The sequence below is a fragment of the Canis lupus genome, chromosome 3, assembly GCF_048164855.1.
Source record: "Canis lupus baileyi chromosome 3, mCanLup2.hap1, whole genome shotgun sequence".
NCBI lineage: Eukaryota > Metazoa > Chordata > Mammalia > Carnivora > Canidae > Canis > Canis lupus.
The window spans coordinates 21,152,948-21,175,551 of record NC_132840.1 but is presented as its reverse complement, the minus strand read 5'-3'; the positions used below and the strand labels follow the sequence as shown (position 1 = coordinate 21,175,551).

General features: G+C 44.6%; 1 protein-coding gene and 2 pseudogenes across 2 annotated transcripts in view; 2 read left to right on the top strand and 1 right to left on the bottom strand.

The window, feature by feature from the left end:
• The window catches only part of USP10 (ubiquitin specific peptidase 10), a 73,037-nt gene extending 50,648 nt beyond the window's left edge, over positions 1–22,389 (bottom strand). For both annotated transcript variants that reach the window (XM_072819485.1, XM_072819486.1), the window contains exon 1: positions 22,230–22,389. In XM_072819485.1, coding sequence (XP_072675586.1) covers positions 22,230–22,250 — 21 coding nt within the window. In that variant the 5' untranslated portion in view covers positions 22,251–22,389. The remainder of the gene's footprint in view (positions 1–22,229) is intronic.
• On the top strand, positions 2,218–2,336 carry LOC140631338 (U4 spliceosomal RNA; annotated as a pseudogene).
• Positions 9,402–10,464, top strand: LOC140629986 (actin, cytoplasmic 2-like; annotated as a pseudogene).
• Positions 22,390–22,604: the final 215 nt, after the last annotated feature.

Here is a 22,604-nt window from a genome sequence, read left to right as displayed (position 1 = left end):
GAAGCCAGAGAGAAGAGTACACCCCGTAGAACTGCACCTAAATAAAATTCTAGAAAAGGAGAATAGCCTCGACTGACAGGAAGCAGATCAGTAATGCCTCGGTTCACCCTCAGACAGGGTGAAGACTCCTGGCAGGGGGCACGAGGGAGCTTTCTGGGCAACAGTTTGTGCTGGTAGTTCCCTCGGCAGGTGTTTATCAAAACTCAAACTGAAAACTTAAAATGAGTACACTTATTGTATTAAACTACACCTCAAAATGATTTTTTAAAATCAATGCACAATCAGCGCACATCTACAACTAAGGAGGATAAGGCAGCTGTACTATAAAAGCAGCTCCTGAAGACCAGGGACCACAGTATTAATCTTTCACTTACATAAGCAGAATTCTTAAACACTCCTTTTGTAAACATCCACACATCAGGATTTTTTTTAAAGATTTCATGTTCCTTGGTCCAAAGACTCTTACTGGGAAAATATACCATCACCCATCTGTATTTTGCTGCCCACTCTTGTAGTTCCTCCATCACTATACCTCAGATTGTTCTGGTCTGGCTTGGCCGTTCTACTGCCTAGATCCCCCAGCCACCTACTCAAACCCCACACCATACACAGACAATTACTGCCAATAACACTGAGTCAAACCTGGAGTGTTTCATTAAACAGAGTGCTACATGGGCAGAAACTTGTAAGTGCATCTGTTCTACAGGATTTTTTTACTTAATGAAATATGCTGGAACTAAACCAACAGAAGCTCGGCTACTGAAGGCCACCTGCCAGAAAGGAAAGTACATCACTAAACCAGAGCTTCAAGTTTAAACACATTTGGGAAAAAGTAGTGTTACTACATAAATGATTTTCTTCTAATTTGCTAGCCATTGCCAATGGTTTCTTAAGCATTTTGTAAGATCTAGGACTGCCTAACGTATCCCCCTGTATCCCATACATCCAGAGGGAGGAAATACAGAATGCTCCCCTTAATGAGTTGTTTTGGTTGTGTTAATGACAACCAAGTTACTTAGAAGAGTTGGTCCAAGCAGTAAAAGCTGCTAAATTATGATCTGCTGAAAATACAAGAACACAAGAATAGGTGCTGTCAGCTAAGGCCAGCCGAGTCCACTGCTTGCTTTTTCGGCTTTACTTCCACCTAATCTGCTGAAAACAAGACTGCAACTATGCAGAAATGGTTTACTTTACCAACCGAAACAACAGACCGAATTATGTATTTAAGTTCATGTTATGATTTAAAATATTTTTTAAAAGATTTATTTATTTGAGAGAGAGAGCACATATGAGTGGGAGTGGAAGAAAAAAATCGCAAGCAGACTCTGCACTGAGCATAGTGCCCAAAGTGGGGCTTGATCTTATGACCCTGGAATCACAACCTGAGCCAAAACCAAGAGCTGGACACTTAACAAGCCACCCAGCAGCCCCTAAAGATCTTTTATTAGAGTAAACTAAACTTGAGGCTTCAGCAAGTCCCCCTTGTTGTAAATATGTGCAGCTTGAAACTTGAGTATCCTGGAAAAGAGGTATTTCACCCAAAGAGCTCACAATAATCTGTTCTCCATAGAAGCAGAAAACCAACCGCTGGTGGGGCTCATCTAACAGGGAAGCAGAGTCAGTGAGGCAGGTTAATGGCCTATGGCAGTGGTTCTCAGCCCCTGCTACCCCTAGAACCACCCGAGGATCCTCAGGCTATACCTGAAAATTTTCAGGGTTCATGGGGGTAAGGGGATCCCAAGGCTTCAGGCAACATTTTAAATGCTTCCTGTGTAATTCTGATGAGCACTTAGGGTTCAGAATCACTGTGTAGGGGTGTTCCCTTGACCTAAGAAAAAGCTCTACCACTATAGGCAATCAAGAGGTGGGAGAGAAAAGCAAACAGGAGGATAGGTGAGCAGAACTGCTTCATACTCAGTTCTGCTCCCAAGCCAGACAGAAACAACTATGAAACCATTTGAGACTATTATTCACTTTATAAAAGGACCTACTGCTTGATGAACAACATTCAGGGCAGATATTTTTAAAGTGGGAACTCTTGGGGAGCCTCAAGGGCTTAGTAGGTTAAGCGTCTGCCTTCTGCTCAGGTCATGATCCCAGGGTCCTGGGATGGAGGCCTGCATCAGGCTCCCTGCTCAGGAGAGTATGCTTCTCTCTCTCCCTCTGCCCACCTCCCCGCTCATGCTCTCTCACACGAATATTTTTAAAAATTAAGTAAGCTTTGCGCAGTGGCAGTATCATAGCCAATGAGGTTTATCCGAGGCGCAATTATTGCTAATTAATAAATTAAATAATAAAATGGGGACTCTTTTAGTGCTTATAAAGGTTTACTAACCACAGACAACTTAAAGGTAACAAAGCTAAATGTCAATCAGAAGAAAACTATCATGCAACTGGAAATAATTTGGTAAAAAACTTCCACTCCCATGCAACTTCCTAAAGATTTTTATTTATTTATCTGAAAGAGAGAGAGAGAGAGAGAGAGAGAGAGCATGCGCGCACACAAGTGCACACATGATCAGGAGGAATCAAGCAGACTCCTTGTCAAGTGCAGAGCCCTACATGGGGCTTGATCTCAAGAACCCGAGATCAAGACCTGAACTGAAACCAAGAGATGAATGCTCAACCAACTGACCCACCCAGGAGCACCCGCCATGCAACTTTTTAGACGTGTCTTTTCCACAAAAACAATCTTTATAACTGAGCTCATTTCCCATTTGCTCTAAACTAACCGAAATCTAACACTCACCTCCAACACTCTTTTTCAGAAATAACCTCCCATCCAATCCAGCATCCTTTTATACATCCAGCTAGATCAACCATCAATCTGTTAAAATCGAGAGCTCTCTCACACACACGTTTTCTGTCAGTGGATCCTGCACCCTGCAAGACTGGACTCTGCTTCAAACCCCTTGCTCCTCTCCTTTGGGGTGGCCCATCAATATCCCCCACAAGAAGCTCTCCTGCTCTCTCAGCTTCAACTGTTTTGAAGTCCAAATTCACATCTTCAGTGTGAATTGTTCAATCATATTCCAGCTCCATTTTTCAGGCTGCTAACCCCACAATACTTTCACTCTTATATTCTTGTTTAACCTTAAACTCAAAAGGTCCATTATTTTCTCAAAACCAGCTTCTATGCTTATGCCAAAAAACACACTTCATTGTTCTGCCAACCTCCTAGATGAGAAACTTTGAAGATTATCTTAAATTACGTACGGTTTCCATCCCAAATTTCTGGGACACATCAACAAAATATCAAATGTTCAGAAAGCTCTATTTGGCAAAAACATGGCAACTACATAAAGTGAAAGAAGCATTCTAATTGATTGATGCCTACTGATATCCCACACGACTGAGTCGCAGAGAACAGTATCTCAATGAATCAAACGCAAGAGAACTTTTTGAACATACATTATATCTCAATAATATTATTATAAAAATAGATTCATCTTTTCAATCCTGCTGTTTCTCTCTTTTTTTTTTTTAAGATTTTATCTATTTATTTGACAGAGAGAGCACGACAGTGTACAAGCAGGGGGAGTAGCAGAAGGAGAGGGAGAAGCAGACTCCCCACAGAGCAGGGAGTCCAATGCAGGGCTTGATCCCAGGACCCCAGGACCATGACTTGACCTGAAGGCAGATGCTTTACTGACTGAGCCACCCTCAATCCTGCCGTTTTCTTTTACTATCCACCCTAAGCCCTGATGACCCTCCCTCCAAGCCTGGCGATCTGCAAGAGTAAACAGCAACCTCTAAATACCTAATAAAATACTTGACACCTAAGAGGACCCTCAAATGCTGTCAGAATGGCTAACGGTCCTAACAGAGTTCGTCATCAAACCAAATAGATGTCTCTTGATCGCTAACAGTATAATAAATATTAAAAAGTTGTTTTAAATGTTTAAGCAACATTTCCTGCCTCAAAGAACTTGGCCGGGGGAGAAGTGGGAGGGAAGGAAGAATGCATTCTGAATTACTCTCACGAGGTAGGCACTTCATTAAAGACATCTAATATATAGATGTCATTTCATCATTACATTATTTCTAAAAGGCAGTGACTTCTAACTGTTTTAGGGTGGTAGCAGATTCCCTGAGAATCTGATGTAAGCAAATTAGGCCCACAGCCTGAAGAAGGCACACACCCACATTTTGGCGTATGATTCTAAGGACCTCAGAGACCCTCTGACACTCCTAATGTCCTATACTACCCTCCTACTCAAAGGGTGATCCCCAGGCCAGCAACAGTGGCACTACTCAAGGGCTTATGCAGCTCTCAACCCCCACCCCAGACCTACTGCAGCTAAATGTGCCATCAAAAAGATCCCCAGCTGATTTTTTCTGTAATTTAGGTTTGAGAAGTATGCTATATTTCATGTAATCCCAGATAAGTACTGCATCCTGTACACTGCTATCACATGGCTCTGAACAACTGCTTTAAGTCAGGTGACCATTTATCATCCAAACTGGAGGCACAGTTCAAGTAAAACAATCACATTAATTGGGATGCCTCAGCATTGGCTCAGCGGTTGAGCATCTGCCTTTGGCTCAGGACGTGATCCCAGAGTACTGGGATTGAGTCCCACATCAGGCTTCCTGGATGGAGCCTGATTCTCCCTCTGCCTATGTCTCTACCTCTGTGTATCTCTTGTGAATAAATAAATAAAATATTTGTTAAAAATCACATTAATTATTCTGGAACAACAGGTGTAAAACCAGGATGTATGGTCAATTTCTAATTGTACAGTATATAGAGATGGAATCTAAACTCTTTAGCCTGGTATAATGGCCATCCTTGCCTAAACAATCTAGCCTCATCTTGTTGTGCATCTAAAACCCCAGTTATTCTCCTGGCCTGATGCCTTCACGCAAGCAGCTTCCTCTTCCCCCACTGCTGTGACTACTGCTTGCCTGTCAAGGGTCAACACAGGCAACACCTCCTCAGGGAAGTATTCCCAACTCCTTATTTCTGTCAAAGCAACATCACATCTCATGGTAATTGCTCATTCACCTCTATGTCTCTGGAAATGAATTATGATCTCCTTGTGTCTTTTCAAGTTCTGGATCCTAACCACTTAAGTGTTTAAGCACAATACTTAGAATCTGGTAAATATATATTGATATTTACCTAAACAGTTATGGTACAATAAAATTAAAGGAAGACTGAAATACAGTAGAATGCCATTAGACTGTACAGGATGACTTGCCAAGAAAAAAGTCACAGAAGTCCAGGAAGAGGAGGAACTGACAAACCTGGAAAAGGAGAGTGGGAAAGAATGATGCTCCCGGATGGGACTGTAAAGGACTCTGCAGCCATCCTCTGAAAGTTCATTTTCCTCCTCCCCTGTTGGTGAGTGGTTACCCAGCTCAGAAAACTGACACACACCCACTCCCAGCTCTAAAGAGGAGCCCGACCTGGCATGCCACCCACCCCTGCCCCCAGTGCTTGGTTCAAGGGTGGATCAAAAGGGCACCAACCCCAAGACACAAAAACTCTGGAACATACACATACTCTCTTGTTCTGGTTGACATGGTGCAGGCTGGACACTACTGTGAAGCCTGCAACTGCTGTGACCGTTGTGTCATTTGGAGGAGAACCAGCCTTAGGAAAATGCTGACACAACACAAGTGAGAAGAAACCAGGTCCTCAAAGACACTGATTCAGCAGACCATCCCTAAAGCCTGGCCTCCTTCTGGGATTTCTAGTTCCATGAGCCACTACTCATCTCTCGTGTATGGTGCAAGCCAGTCAGGGCTGGCCTTTCTTTTACATGTTATCAAAGGCATCCTAAGACACGAATGAAGTGAGCAATGAAGGAGATAAAAGTCTTGTTCCAAGTTCAGTAGCTGCAACCAGGGGATTCATAGAAAGTAAGATCACTCCCACTTGCCCCTGATCAAATCAGTATGCAGTTTTAAAATCCAAACATTAGGGATCCCTGGGTGGCGCAGCGGTTTGGCGCCTGCCTTTGGCCCAGGGTGTGATCCTGAAGACCCAGGATCGAATCCCACGTCGGGCTCCAGGTGCATGGAGCCTGCTTCTCCCTCTGCCTGTGTCTCTGCCTCTCTCTCTGTGTGACTATTATAAATAAATAAAAATTAAAAAAATAAAATCTTTAAAAAAAATAAAAAATAAAAAAAATAAATAAATAAAATAAAATCCAAACATTAGAGGTGCCTGGGTGGCTAAGTTGTGAAGCATCTGCCTTCACCTCAGATCAAGATCCTGGAGCCCTGGGATAGAGCCCTGCCTCGGGCTCTCTGCTCAACGAGCAGTCTGCTTCTCCCTCTTCCTCTGCCACTACCCCCAACTTGGGCGTGTGCACCCACACACTAATGAATAAATAAAATCTTTTAAAAAATTGAAATTAAAATTAAATGGGAATGTGATTTTGGTCCTTAGGAACAGCCTTCCACAACTCTTCAGAAGAAAAGGCTCCAGCAGAGCATATAAGAGCTCAGGGTTTTGCACTTACCTACCTTTCCAGACTCATCAGCCAAGACCTCCCATCAACAGCCCAGGCCGCAGCGCTCTCTGCGCTCTTCTGCATAGCTGTGCACACTGGGTCTCTTGCACCAGTGGCCTTCTCTCTGGCTGGCTGATTTCTCAAACCATAGAACTCAGTCACTTTACCAACCATTTTCCCAACAAACCTGCAGAATTATTTACTCTGGGATCCCTGGGTGGCACAGCGGTTTGGCGCCTGCCTTTGGCCCAGGGCACGATCCTGGAGACCCGGGATCGAATCCCACATCGGGCTCCCAGTGCATGGAGCCTGCTTCTCCCTCTGCCTATGTCTCTGCCTCTCTCTCTCTCTCTCTCTCTCTCTCTCTCTCTCTCTGTGGGACTATCATAAATAAATAAAAATTAAAAAAAAAAAGAATTATTTACTCTGGATTTTAACAGTTGATTAGTCTCTCCCACGTTCAACTGTGAACTTGCTCAATAAATGGACTGTCCTGTATCTTTCACCAATTTTTTCATCAATACATACTTATTGAGCACTGATCATGCTCTAGGCCCTGGGGGTGTATCAGTGATTATCCTCATCTCTTACATACAATTAGGCTCTCTACCTGGGAAGGCTGACAGCTCTTTAGCTCTTGAGAATTGGGGGAATTAAAGGCATTTACTCTGACCAGGTCAACAAGTGATGGCTGCCATGGCCTACTAACAGGGCATGGGAGAGGAAGGCTGAAAGCACTGTATTGGAGTCAATAACTGTCCTCTGATCTCAGGATTACATTTATTGAGAAACAACCCAGAAAATGAAACCTTATTATCTGATACACAGGTCAGTCACCTGGATTTAAGAAACTATATACAACAGAGATAAAGAGAACAGAGAACATCAAAAACCTTAAAAGAAGCTTAGAGGTCACCCATGCATTCTTTGTTTTTGTTTTGTTTTGTTTTAAAGTAAACTCTATACCCAATATGAGGCTTGAACTTACAACCCTGAGGTTGAGTCAGAGGCTCCACCAATGAGACAGCCAGGTGCTCCACCAACTCCTTCGTTTTCTTTCTTTTCTTTTCTTTTCTTTTCTTTTCTTTCTTTCTTTTCTTTCTTTCTTTCTTTCTTTTTTTAAAGATTTTATTTACTTGACAGAGAGAGAGAGTGTGTGTGCACACAAGCAGGGGGAGCAACAGAGGCAAAGTCAGGCTCCCTGCTGAGCAAAAAGCCCAATGCAGAGGCACTCGATCCCAGGACCCTGGGATCACCTGAGCCAAAGGCAGATGCTCAACCGACTGAGCCACCCAGGGGCCCCTCACCCACTCATTCTTAATGAAGAAATTATAATCAATCTGAATACTTCATGGGCAGCCTATCTTTCTTATTCAGATCTCATTACTACAAGGTATTTCTACGGAGGATGAAATCTGTCCCTCAGGGTTCTGCACACTGTGATCCTAATCTTCATTTCCAGAATGAGAAACACCAAAACAAACCCATATGCGGGTCCTGAACAAACTGAATGACAACAAGTATTTTCTTTATTGTTTCCTCCAACAGGTCCCTCCCTCAACTAACTTATTCACTGCACACACTGTGGAAGCAAGATGCTGTGCTGACAATGGAGGTGCTGGAGAAGACCAGACCTCAAGAAAGACTTCCTGGGCCACCAGATCACCCCCAGGATCCTTATGATTACTTCAAAAACACCCACCAGGGCTCTAGTTAGACAACCATGTGTGTGGTGTTCACTCCACCAGGCAGGGCCCTCTCTGGGCACAGCGCCCATGGAGGGCCCAGAATGCTACAGGCTTCCTTCCATCAATAGCTGACTCTCAGAGGAAAGACAGGGAGGGCATCTACAGAATCAAAGTTCACAGGGGCCCCAAAGCTCACTGCGCACATTACACACAGGGCATTCCTTTCCTTTTTCATAGGAAAGTGAAGGACTAATTAACAAAACTAATTCAGATCTATGTTGCAGCCAAAAGAATCAATATCAAAGAGATAAAATGACAATGTATTTTACTTTCTGTCTACCTTAGAAAGAAAGCCTATTTGTTCAACATGTGCTATGGGATAAGAGGCCAACTCTTTCCAAACTCAGCTGTGGTAATTCTGTGTCCAAGACTAGTCACTGCTAGGATATTGCTACAGTGTCATTGTGTATGAAGTTCAAGTTATAGTCAGCTAAGCTTTCAGCCATAACTATACAGAATGCTTCTTGATCCAAACAAAACAACACCTTTCTCTTATCTTTCTCACTGAACACTAGTCAAGTTAAATTTTAAAATTCAAAATTTGTGGCACTTAACCCATAATGTACAGTTGCTGCACAGGAAAACCAAGTGTTCAATAAGAAGGCCGAACCAAGAGTAATTACTTCAGGGATGTCTGGGTGGCTTAGTTGGTTGAGTATCTGTCTTGATTTTGGCCCAGGTCATGATCTTGGGGTCCTGCAATCAAGTCCTGCTTTGGGCTCCAACATCTGTGTGTAGTCTGCTTGAGATTCTCTCCCTTGCTCTCTGCCCCTTCCTCAGCCAGTCTGTCTGTCTCTCTCTAAAATAAGTGAATAAATAAAATCTTTTTTTTTTTTAAATTAATTTATTTATTTATGATAGGCACACAGTGAGAGAGAGAGAGGCAGAGACACAGGCAGAGGGAGAAGCAGGCTCCATGCACCGGGAGCCCGACGTGGGATTCGATCCCGGGTCTCCAGGATCGCGCCCTGGGCCAAAGGCAGGCGCCAAACCGCTGCGCCACCCAGGGATCCCCCTAAAATCTTTTTTTTAAAAAAGTAATTATTGGGACACCTGGGTGGCTCAGTGGTCGAGCGTCTGCCTCTGGCTCGGGGCATGGTCCTGAGCCCCACATCAGGCTTCCCTCAAAGAGCTCCCCACCCAGGCCGTCTTCCCCTCCATTGTGGGACGCCCCCAGCACTAGGGCATGATGGTCGGCATGGGCCAGAAGGACTCCTACGTGGGCGATGAGGCCCAGAGCAAGAGGGGCATCCTAACCCTGAGTATCCCATCGAGCATGGCATCGTCACCAACTGGGACGACATGGAGAAGATCTGGCACCACACCTTCTACAACGAGCTGCGCATGGCCCCCGAGGAGCATCCGGTGCTGCTGACCTAGGCCCCCCTGAACCCCCAGAGCAACTGTGAGAAGATGACCCAGATCATGTTCAAGACTTTCAACACCCCAGCCATGTACATGGCCATCCAGGCTGTGCTGTCCCTGTATGCCTCTGGCCACACCACTGGCATCGTGATGGACTCCAGTGATGGGGTCACCCACACAGTGCTCATCTATGAGGGGTATGCCCCCTCCCCCATGCCATCTTGCATCTGGACCTGGCTGGCTGGGACCTGACCTCATGAAGATCCTCATGGAGTGTGGCTACAGCTTCACCACCACTGCCGAGTGGAAATCATGCGTGACATCAAGGAGAAGCTGTGTTATGTGGCCCTGGACTTCGAGCAGGAGATGGCCACCGCAGCCTCCAGCTCCTCCCTGGAGAAGAGCTATGAGCTGCCCGACAGGCAGGTCATCACTATTGGCAACAAGCGGTTCCGCTGCCCAGAGGCTCTCTTCCAGCCTTCCTTCCTGGGCATGGAATCCTGTGGCATCCATGAAACTACCTTCAACTCCATCATGAAGTGTGACATCGACATCCGCAAGGACCTCTATGCCAACACAGTGCTGTCTGGTGGGACCACCATGTACCCCGGCATCGCTGACAGGGTGCAGATCACTGCCCTGGCACCCAGCACAATGAAGATCAAGATCATCGCACCCCCTGAGCACAAGTACTCTGTGTGGATTGGGGGCTCCATCCTGGCCTCACTGTCCACCTTCCAGCAGATGTGGATCAGCAAGCAGGAATACGACGAGTCCAGCCCCTCCATCGTTCACCACAAATGCTTCTAGGCAGACTGTTACTTTAGTTGTGTTACACCCTTTCTTGACAAAACCTAACTTGCGCAGAAACCAAGATGAGATTGGCATGGCTTTTTTTTTTTTTTTAATTTTTGTTTTTGGATTTTTTATTTTTATTTGTTTTGTTTTGTTTTGGCACTTGACTCAGGATTTCAAAACTGGAATGGTGAAGGTGACAGCAGTGGGTTGGAGCGAGCATCCCCAAAGTTCTACAATGTGGCGAGGACATTGATTGTACATTGTTCTTTTTTTTTTTTTTTTTAATAGTCATTCCAAATATCTGAGATGTTTTGTTACAGGAAGTCCTTTGCCTTCCCAAAAGCCACCCCATTTCTCCCTGCAGAGAATGGCCTGTCCTCACCCGAGTCCACACAGGGGAGGGTGATAGAATTCCTTTTGTGTAAATTATGTAGTCCAATTTTTTTTAATCTTCGCCTTAATAGTTGTTCTTTTTTATTTTGAATGGTCTGCCATCACGGCCCCCGTTTTTTGTCCCCCCAATTTATGAAGGCTTTTGGTCTCCCTGGGAGTGGGGCTGAGGCATGGAGGCATCCAGGGCTTACCAGTACACTGACTTGAGGCCAGTTCAATAAAGTGCACACCTTAAAGGGAGGGAAAAAAAGAGCCTGCTTCTCCTTCTGCCTATGTCTCTGCCTCTCTCTCCGGGTCTCTCATGAATAAACAAAATCTTTTTAAAAAATAAATTAAATAAACAAATAAATAAATAAATAAATAAATAAATAAATAATTTTTTGAACATGTTTGTGAAAACTGGGGGCAAGGATTTCCTAAACTGAGAAACCTATGACCAGCAACAAAAAAGGGCAAGAATTTTATTTATTTATTTATTTATTTATTTATTTATTTATTTATTTATTTATTTATTTTAAGGGCAAGAATTTTAAAAAACAAATTGATTTAATACTGTACCTCATTTCTCTGACTACAGTCAGGCTTCAGGATGAATTAGAAAGTTCATCCCAGGGGCGCCTGGGTGGCTCAGTGAGTTAAGCGTCTGCCTCCAGCTGAGGTCATGATCCCACAGTTCTGGCATCAAGCTCCCAGTCAGGCTCCCTGTTCAACGGGGAGTCTGTTTCTCCCTCTCTCTCTGCCCCTCCACCCACTTTTGTGCACACTCTCTATATACATAAATAAATAAAATCTGTTTTTAAAAAAAGAAAAAAAAAAGTTTCATCCCAGCTCTCTAGGACATCAATGGTCATGTCACATTCGAATGAGCCATGCTGAAGTCTGGGCCGCTCCCACACTGTCCACCACTAGGTCCTACCTGCAACACAAGAGTAGAGTGGCCACACACAGGGCATCTCTATGGCTCTGGGGAATGTATCTGTACTTAGATATTTTTTGTAATTGTGTTTTATAATGTACAAACCCCAATACAGGCACCGGCATACAGCAAGAGCTGGACAAATGCTGCTGAAATGGAATTAATCAGAAATCTCAGTCTGAAAACCCAATGTGACAGACCTTCTAAAGGGTAAAATTTTCAGGCTGCTCATGCTGGTTCTTTTCCCACAACTCATTCCACTCAGTGCTAAAATTAAGTAATAGCGCCTCTCACAGCAGGGTACATACATGTATCTTTGTTATTGTTCACATCTAACCTAGACAAGTTAAAAATTTGTATCCAAAATATGATTTAGTTAATCCTCATCATGGTTAAAGTGCTCAACAGGTTAAGTGAAACAAGCTGGAAATAAAGCCATGTGGTGGCTCTGAAACCTGAGGGTAGCTGCAGTATCCAGGGAGAACTGCCTAAAACCCAGATCTGGGGGCCTACCCACAAGAAGCCCTATACCCAGGAGGTCTTGATGGCCATCAAGGTGCAAGATGATTCCCACACGACAAAACTATGATCAAGGGTCACAACCTAAGAAAATACTGTAAAATAAAATTATTCCAAATTTCTAATATCTGTGATAAAAAGGACCAAAGGGAAGCTTTTCAAATTATTAACCTCAGAAGTCACCTCGGGGTTGTGGGACACCATGGGTGACATGTCTTTCTTCTATTTTATTTCCTAGGATTTAACAAAGGAACAAATACTTGTTCTTATAGGTGCCTGCTCCCCCGCCCCCCCAAAAAAATAAAGGGACTAGTGGCCCCAAATGGCCTTTTCTAACAAATCTATCCAATTATCACTAAGGACAGTCAAGAGCTACTTGCCTTGCATTAATCCACCTCAGATGTCCCCAAAAGAATCCCCTACTTTTTTCCCTCAAAGTTTTGGGGTTTAAGATGCCTGGGGTGCTGAAGTGAACAGAGAATACATTCCCAGATCTGGAGGACAGCCAAAAGAGTGAGTTATATAGTCCTTTGACAGCCCATGAAGTACCTCAACTAGCCCCCTGGAAACCAGCTCCACCAAGCAATGCTAACACAACCTGGTACTACCACTTTTTAAAACCTGTGGTTTTATTACAAAAAAACTGTGGGCTCCCAAAGACCTCCAGCTGCTTACAAGATTAAAGGCAGTCTTCACCTTGGACTCTCTCAGGGCCCTTCACCTCTCCTGACTCCTGCCCCACCACTTCACCCTACACATCACTCCAGCCACAAACCTCTCCTGGGTCCCCAAATGTGCCTCAGATTTTGAGACTTCTTCCTCTGCACGCTCACTCTCCCATAGGCCTTTGTCCTCATGCTTCTCTGCCCAAATGTCACCTTTTAAGAAGAGATATCTTCCCAGCTTCCCCTGACACTCAGTTACATTCTCCTGTTCAATCCATCTTACATCTAAACATCTCTTGAATCATGCACTCTCTCCACTGCACTCTCCCCTAAACCAAAATCCAGAAATCCTCCTATGTGATCTTCCAATGGCCACTGTGACCCCATTATAACAAATCTATTCTGCACAGGGCGGTCAAAGAGTGAGCACACACTGCAACGTGATTATATGGTCCATGCCTACATACTGCATGATTCCCTCCTTCCATGTTTTTCTCAAGATAAAGACATTATCACCTAAGAAAGCCTACCAGGCTGGACAGACCCAGGTGTGCCTCTCCTCTCCAGCACTAAGCTCTGCATATATAGGCTTTCTTGGAGTTCTCTTAAGTGCTCTGAACTCCCTGTAGCCACAGGGCCAGTGCACAGGCCGTCTGCACTGTCTCACACTGTCCATCTCTGCTAAGGCACCACTTCCAGGGAAATACTTTCTTGACTTCCCCAGGCCATGCCAACACACCGTGTCCCCTTCCTTTGGGACGTGCTTCTCAGCTTGGAATGACACATGCATTACTGTGATTATCTGTTCAGCAACTCTCCCTCACCAGACAGTAAGCTCCCTGGTAGGAGGGACAATGCCTGTTTTTGCTTGTCACCCCGTCCTCTGTGCCTGGTACACAGAAGCCACTCAATAACTATTTGCTGAATGAATGAAAGTTTTGACAATGTTCTTCACACTTGTTACAGGAACTACCCCCCTAAATCAGGATTCACCAATTAGCCTGTCTCTCTCCCCTCTACTACTCTGTGAACTTTTTCTAAAGCACAGCAACTCCCTTCAGCTCCATATTCCTAATGCCCAGGCACCAAAAATTTTTGTTTGAACAATCACAAAAGATACAAAGACCTTTATATGTGGTTCTGAATAAAAGTGTCTGATAGCCTACAAATTAATTCCAAATGATACAGAGTGCTACCCTTGGAAGACCTGATTCTGCATTTTATTAGAGTCAGAAGTGGTTGAATGTGGTTGTCTCTGGGGAGAGGGACCTGAGGTGGGCAATGGGAGTGTTTTACTTTCTGCCATTGTAGTGCTTTGATTAAAACAAAGGGAAAGAGAAGAAAACCTGATTTTAGTAGAAGATAGGGGAAAACCCAAGTTAACCACCAATTCCCCCACTATTCACTCATCCTCTCAATTTACTATATAAAAACTAGATGGCATGGCTGCTGTAACTGAGGGTTTGAATTCTTCAAAATAACTTTTTTTTTTTTTAAAGTGTTTGGGGCATCTGGGTGGCTGAGTGGGTTAAGCATCTGCCTTTGGCTCAGGTCATGATCCCTGAGTCCTGCCCACATCAGACTCCCTATGCAGCAGGGAGCCTGCTTCTCCCTCTCCCTCTGTTGTTCCCCCTGTTTGTGCTCTCTTCCAAACAAACAAATAAATAATCTTTTTTTTTTAAGTGGGCATTTTATTACTCAGAAATTTCTAGGGCACTTCCACAGTTCTCAGTATATTTTAACCTCCAAAATATGTTTCATTAATCTCAGTATGCTTGAAGAGATGCCTTCAATAATTTTAAAACAAGATTTGCTCCAAAGGTTCAGCTCAGTGACCTGAGTGAGCTGATTAAACAGATCATACAATGGAATAACAACAAAAACACACAGCAGAAAAAAGCATGAAAGACATGTATCAAACTGAGCATTAAGGGCCAGAAAGAATATGACTTCTACTTTTTACTTTCAATACTTCTGGGTTGTTCATATGTTTTAGAAAGAGCACATCTGTAGTTTGTGTCTATTTTTTTTTTTTTAAGATTTTATTTGGAAAAAAAAAAAAAGATTTTATTTGGGACACCTGGGTGGCTCAACTGATTGAGCGTCTGTCTTCAGCTCAGGGCACGATCCCAGAGTCCCAGGACTGAGTCCGACATCGGGCTTCCTGCTTGAAGCCTGAGTCTCCCTCTGCCTAGGTCTGTGCCTCTCTCTGTGTGTCTCTCATAAATAAATAAATAAATAAAATCCTAAAAAAAAAAAAAAGATTATTTATTCATGAGAGAAATAGAGGCAGAGAGAGAAGCAGGCTCCCTGCAGAGAGCCCGATGCAGGACTCAACCGGAGCCAAAGGCAGATGCTCAACCACTGAGCCACCCAGATGCCCCCTATAGTTTGTGCTTATTTTTATTTCTTTATTTGAGAGATAGAGGAAGAGTGCATGAATGAAGATTAAGGCAGAGTGACAGGGAGAGGCAGACTCCATACTGAGTGCAGAGACCAACAAGCAGCTCAAACCCAGGACCCAGGGATCATGACCTGAGCCAAAAATCAAGCCATCAGATGCTTACCTGACTTCACCATCCAAACACCCCTGTAGTTTGTGTTTAAAAAAAAAAATCAACAAGGACACGCCACACACACAATTTAGTAATGAGTAACATATTTTTAACTCTTAGTAAGATTGCAATCTTTAAATGTTTCAATGGGGGGTGGGGGGGCACGCGTCTGGGTGGCTCAGTCTTTTGAACATCAGCTCTTGATTTCAACTCAGGTCATGATTTCAGGGTCCTGGGATCAAACCTGGCATTGGGCTCCATGCTAAGCATGAAGTCTGTTTCTTCCACTACCACTCGCCCTACTCGTGTGCATACATCCTCTCTCTTTCTCTCAAAATAAATAAAGAACATCTTCAAACAGTTCAATTTTTATTTCATGCATTCACTCATTCCGTAAACCTTCATTGAGGAAGTGTTACGGCAAAGTCACCATGTGAAGCACTATGCCTTTACCAGTCTCTTGTAGAAAAGCAGTTTGGCAAAGCAGAAAAAAACAAAGCATCCTGCCTGCAAGCCCCTGATCACGCACTTAACAGCCATGGGACTTCAAGTCACAAGCTGCCAGGGTCTCACTTCACTCATTCGTAAAATGGTGATGACAATAACATACTGCATAGTAGCCATAAGGATCAAACAAGCTACGGCACTTTATAAACCATGAAGCTTATGCACTGCACAACATTTCTCAAATGCTTAAATATTGCAATATTTAATGTTTTATTATTATGTTCTTCCTTGTCCAACTATGGGATCTACTTAGCCTAATTTCAGGTCTCAAATAAGTATACCCATCTTGGCAGCCATCTAAAGTGGAATTACTACTTAAACTATCGAGAGACATACTTTACAACACTGGGCAAGATTCTCAAAAAACTCCAGAATAGGGATGCCCGGGTGGCTCAGTCAGTTAAGCAACTGCCTTTGGCTCAGGTCATGAACCGTCCTGGGATCAAACCCCGTGTAGCTCCCTGCTCAGCAGGGAGTTTGCTTCTCCCTGCCCCTGCTCTTGTGCTCTCCCACACACACTCACTCTGGCTCTCTCCCTCTGAAATAAATTAAAAAATAAAAATTAAAAAAAGATTTTATTTATTTATTCATGAGAGACGTGGAGACAGAGAGAGAGGCAGAGACACAGGCAGAGGGAGAAGCAGGCTCCATGCAGGGAGCCCGACGTGGGACTCGATCCCGGGTCTCCAGGATCCACCTCGGGCTGAAGGCGGCGCTAAACCGCTAAGCCACCGGGACTGCCCTGAAATAAATAAAATCTTAAAAAGAAAAAAAAAAAAAAAACCTCTAGAATTAATTTTTACTGTCAAATACTCTTCTATTTCCTTTAAAGCTTCAACATGTCCTATCAAAAGGAAAAAAAAAATAAGACTTTCAGAAAGAACAAGGAGAGTACTTTAATGACATAAAAGTCTCTCGAGAAGCACTGCTTCACTCCTCCAGTTATAAAATGTCTCAAATAAGAAAACTCAAAAAAAAAAAAAACACTCGAAATCCTAACAGTTATTAGAATACCAAATAAATTCACAAGTTATATGGTCCTAACTAAATTTAAATGAATATAATAAAACTTAAAATGCACTCATTATATCCAGGGCAAAAGACGTCATATTTATGTGAGAACAAGTAAACAATGTAGACTGTAACCCATCAGACCAAAAGGTAAATCAAAATTTTCTACACAGAGTTATCTTAAATGCTCTTGAGCAGTTTCATTTCACAAGGTCTATGTCTTGCAAATGTAACTTATAAAGATATCTAGCTTTATTTGATACATTTTACAAACCAGTATTTTTGACATGTACTCAGATTAGTGCAAAACTGTTTTTGTGGATAGTGAGGAGAACGAAATAGAGAAAATGGTCTGGAAAGCTGTCACTACCAATTCTAGCACAACCAGCAGGTTTCATCTCGAAAGGACAGCTCCAGGAGGTGCACCATTCAAGGCATTTCACCCTTCCCACCCCAATCAGCAATTTGTCTGCACACAGTACAGAGAGACGAAAAATTTTTCTTTTTCAAAGATTCTGAAAGACAGACAGAGACACAGCATGAGTGGGAGAGGGAGAGAGAGAATTTCCAGCAGACTCCATGCGGAAAGAGGAAATGCAGGACACGCTCTCATGACCCTGAGATCATGACCTGAGCTGAATTCAAGTCAGACGTCTAACCAACTGCACCAAGCACCCCAAAAAACTTTTTCTCAAAAAACAGGGACAAATGCGGAAACAAAATCTGCTACCATCATAGATGATAAGAAAGAAAGGGAGAAAGAAAGAGGGAGGAAACTGCGTGACGGGCACTGAGGAGGGCACTTGATGTTATACTATATGTTGGCAAATCAAACTTAAATAAAACAAATGTAAAAATAAATAAATAAATAAATAAATAAATAAATAAAGAAAGAAAGAAAGAAAGAAAGAAAGAAAGAAAGAAAGAAAGAAAGAAAGAAAAAGATGGAGGGAGGGGGAAAAAGATGTAAAAATCAAGTACCAAATGTACAAGAGTGGGGTTACCCGGCCTTTCTACTAGGACATACTTTTACCTGTAGCACACCAGTTAAGAGACTCTTGAATCAGACAGGGTAGGTTTAGGTAATGTCCCTCAGGCCGATCCAAAAAAACATAAATTAAGAATCTGAAGAATGACAACCAATAAAACTGCAGACAACCAAAAGTGAGGGGCCAATGGATCACAAGAGTAGTCAGCATGAGGGTGGACACTTGGTGGCAGGCACTGGGTTAACACTATATGCACACTACCATCTAACAATTTTCCAGTAAGACAGAAAAGGAAACTCTGGGAAAATATGCTCTAATCCTCTCTGCACTACATTACTCTCCCCCAGCCTTAACCCATACCTCTATCTTCTCTGCACCTCACCTACTCTATTCCCAGGAGAGGACAACAGGAGAACTGTATGTCAAGACAGAGGGCAGAATGGAGTTACTGGCCAACAGCTTCTGATTTCTAAGGTCTTCTGCTGGAATGGGGTCACGACCGAGGAGCTTCCAAATAGAAAAATCACCAGCTCATGAAAAGTCTACATTTTGAAGATACACATTCAGGTTTACGATGGGCTCTACAATGTCTGATCCTGGAAACAAATATTATGAACATACCCCACGGGCTACCTTTATGTTGCCTACACTAGTTCTTAATCCAGCCTGTAGTGACAGAAATGGTCACATAAAGACCTCTGGGGGAGATCACTTCAATAAACAGGCAAACTGCAATCCAAGCACATGTAAGTCTTTGGAAATGAACATCTACACTGCTGAAGTAGCATGAAAGTGACAAATGACAGTAATCCAATGGCCCAAGGCCAATAAATTCCATTGCAAACAGATTTATCTGTTTTGTGCCACTGTGATTCTTGCATGGGAGGCAGTAAATAGAAATATAACAGTCTAATTACAAATCCAAAAGCAAGCTCTTCCTACAATTTCTCATACTGTAGTATATTATCAGTAAGAAGTGTCCTCAGCTACCACCTTTAATAATCCACTTGAAAAACCAGATCCACTAAGAGCAAATACTCACACGTTTGAAATCAGTAAAAACACAAAAATGATCTTTGATGTAATTAATAATTCAAGTAGAGATGATACCATCTTTCGCATTTACCTGAATATTACACTGTGAACATGGCACAAAGTAAATGCCACTAGGTTTGTCCTTAAATAATAACTAAACCTTGTCATCCTTTCCTCCTTTCAGTTTTCGTACATGAACACTATTGAAATCACACAGGTTCCAAATAAAAGTGCACTGGAATGGATGTCCTAACTTTTGCTCTGGAGATGAATTTGGAGTGAGGCAGGTCCGCTCAGCATTCACTGTCATTTCAGTAAACAGTGGTCCCAACAAGATGGGATCAAGAGCATGAGCAGGGCCCTAGATACCCCTCATCTGCACTACCCTCTATAAACACTGTGGTGACCATCAACTCAAAACTTTAAATGGCATATCTAGTCTTAGGACATGTTTCGAATTTTGCTGTTACTATGCAAAGGAAAATCAAGATCTCCAAATATCCTGCATTTCAAATAATCTTATTTACTTCAGCTGCTTAGTATGTGAGACTCCGATAAAAATGTATCTTTTGAGAATTACTAATATAGCTGTCAGTTATAAACAGATATTCAACGACACAGTAACACTTTGCCATATGCTGTAAATTGGATCCAAGAAATTCCATAGTATAAAATGTAGGAGCTCCACTACTGCGAGGTAATGAAGACTGAAGTGAGCTGGCTTCAGAGGACCAGGACAGGAGCAGCCACCTGAGAGCCAAATGACGGGTAGGAGGCGCTGTTGAGGAAATTTCACTATACAAACAACTTCAATGACCACAAAAATCTCTTCTGGTTTAAGGAAGAACCGTTCAGTTCAAACTAATTACCCCAAGTCATTTCATCAGACAACATATATTCATAAATGAGAGATGTACTTACTTCAATTGTCAAAGTTCATCCTCTGTTAAAATGTTGAAAGCTATCAGCATTAGAAATGTTTCCAAGTTCTGAACTGGTTCACTTCAATCCAGGGAACAGAGTTCAATCAATAATATGGAAACTGAATATACTCTATATAAATTCTCAAAATTATAACCGTAACAAATCAATTTTAATATAAAATCCTTACTGTTAATTTGTGGTTGTTACTCCCAATTGTAAACAAGTATACCTGTAACACTGTGCTTTAGCAGGTGGTAAGTGATCACTATTTGTTGAATTAATGAATGAATGACTACTTACGCTGCAGGACCCTTAGGACAGAAGGTAACTGAATGATGCAAATTTCTTAAAATGCTCAGCCTGACTCAAGGAGGACACAATCATGAAAGCCTGTCACATGATGTCATTACTTGTTTTCATTACTATTCTTTTAAAAACAAACTTATGAGAAATCAAACTAATCCTCTGCCACGTTCTCCATGCTAAAACTTAAAAGCAGTTAAATCATTCTTAAAAAACAAACCCAACAAAAGAATAAACTCAAAGAGTTGCTAACATTTATGTTTGGCTGACTTCTGCCACTGAACTTCTAAAGACTTGTGTAGGCAATATCGTAGTATAAAACGTTAAGTACCAGGACAATGAACAAAAACGAAATCACAAATAAATTTACGTATTATCGGTGCTAATTATCATTTCAATCAATTGGCATTGTTACGGGTGCTTATAACAAAGCGCTGAATTGGGGGCGCCCGGCGGGCTCAGGCAGTGGAGCCTGCAACTCTTGACCCCAGGGTTGTGAGTTCGAGCCCCACGGTGGGTGCAGACGCTACTTACAAAAATAAAATCTTGGGGAAAAAAAGAAAAAAGAAACAATGGACTGAATGAGTTATCCCTAAACATGCTTTCTTCGTTTCCCAAAATCACTATGAATATATTACACGTTAGTCCACAATGAATCTTGTAGCCGTTCTCACTAATTTTAACAAACTATTCACGTTAATACTTCAACGGCAAATACTAAGTCTCTTAAGAAGAGAAACTCGATTATACATGTGTAGAGATCATTCAAACACGAAGCCCCTTTCTGCGTGTGCAAAGAACCATACTAAACACTCACAAAAGTAGATGCACGAGAGCGAACAGAAAGTTAAAGGGGGAAACTTCTACTGCGGAATGCAGTATCAATATCTCACAAAATTCCAGCCTCCTGTAGGATCTCATTTAAAGAAAAGAAAAGAGAAAAAAAAAAAAACGGTTTTCGCGTTTTACCATTTCCCGACACATGAATTACATACAACAGCTATTAAAAGCGACTTCGTTTCCAAAAGAGCGAGGAAAACCAACAGCTTACGGAGGGTTAGTGTGTATCCGCCACCAGGTTTCCCAGGAGCTACTTTGTTTCACTTTGCCATGTTTAACACGAAAGCACTCCAGGAGGGCAAGAAGTGCAGTCATTTCCAGGGATTAGCGGTCAAAAAAAAAAAAAACAAAAAAACAAAAAACAAAAAAAACAGGGGTGTAGTGCAAACTAGAAAGATAATAACCGCCTGAGTAATTGTACCGGGGGTGGGGGGTGGGGGGTGGGGTGGGGGCTCAGGTCCGCACCGACAGCGCTCCCCCCCACGGCGTTATTAGAATCGGCCCCTAAACTTTAGCTGCGGCTGTGACTCGGCGCCTCGGTGTCAGCCGGGCTGAAATGGATTCGTGCAAAAGATGTCACTCCGATGCGAGTCAAAGTACCGTCCCGGGGACTCGATTTCCAGGTCTCTCTGCAACAGTGACCTAAGGCTGCTGTTCGGCGAGTGGGGCGCACACGCCAGGGCCGCCAGGCAGCCCCCCGCGGCCGGGGCGGGGGCCGGGGGCGGAGGCCGGGGCCGGGGCAGCCCACGCCTCGGGGTCCCGCCGCGCGCCCGCACGGCCCTGCCCCCTGCCCCCCGCCCCCCCCGCCGCCCCCCCCCCGCCGCCGCCGCCGCCGCCTCCCTGGGGGCGCCCGGGGACCCCTCCGCGCCCCCGGCTCCCGCGCGGTCCCCCGGGGTTAACCCCTTGGCGCCCCCCGCGGGCGGCCCGGCGCCCGCCCCCGCCGCTCCCCCCGGCCCGGGCGCCCGGGGCTCCGCGCGGGGCGGCGGGGCGGCGGGGCGGCGGGCGGCGGGGCGGCGGGGCGGCGGGGCGGCGGGCGGCGGGGCGGCGGCGGGCGGCCGGGGCCTAGTCCGGGGCAGCGTGTCCCGGCGCCCTCCCCCACTCCCACACGCTCGCTCCGGGCAGGGCGCGCCCGCCCGCCCCCGCGCCGCCCGCCGACGCCCGGGGCTGCTCCCGCCCGGGCCGCGGGCCGCCGGCTACCTGCGGGTTGCGGAGGGCCATGGCGGCCCGTTTCAATGAGCCTCGGCGCTCGTCCGACTCCTCACGCTGCTTCCCCCGCCGCCGCCATCTTCTCGCCCGCACATACACACTCGCATCGGCCGCCGCGCCTGCGCACTGGCCGCGCGCCGCGGGGCGCGGGGAGGCCGGGCGCGCCGGGCGCGTGCTGCGCATGCGCGGCCGACAGGTGGGCGTGCGCGGCGGGAGCCGGCCTGGAGGACCGAGTCCGCGCCCCGCGGCGGAGCGGGCGGGCCGGGCGCTGGGGGCCTCGGGCCCGGGGCCCCGGGCGGCGGAGGGGCTGGGACGGCGCTGATAACCGCGCAGCGCCCGGCCGGCCCGGGGTTCTCACCTGCCGGG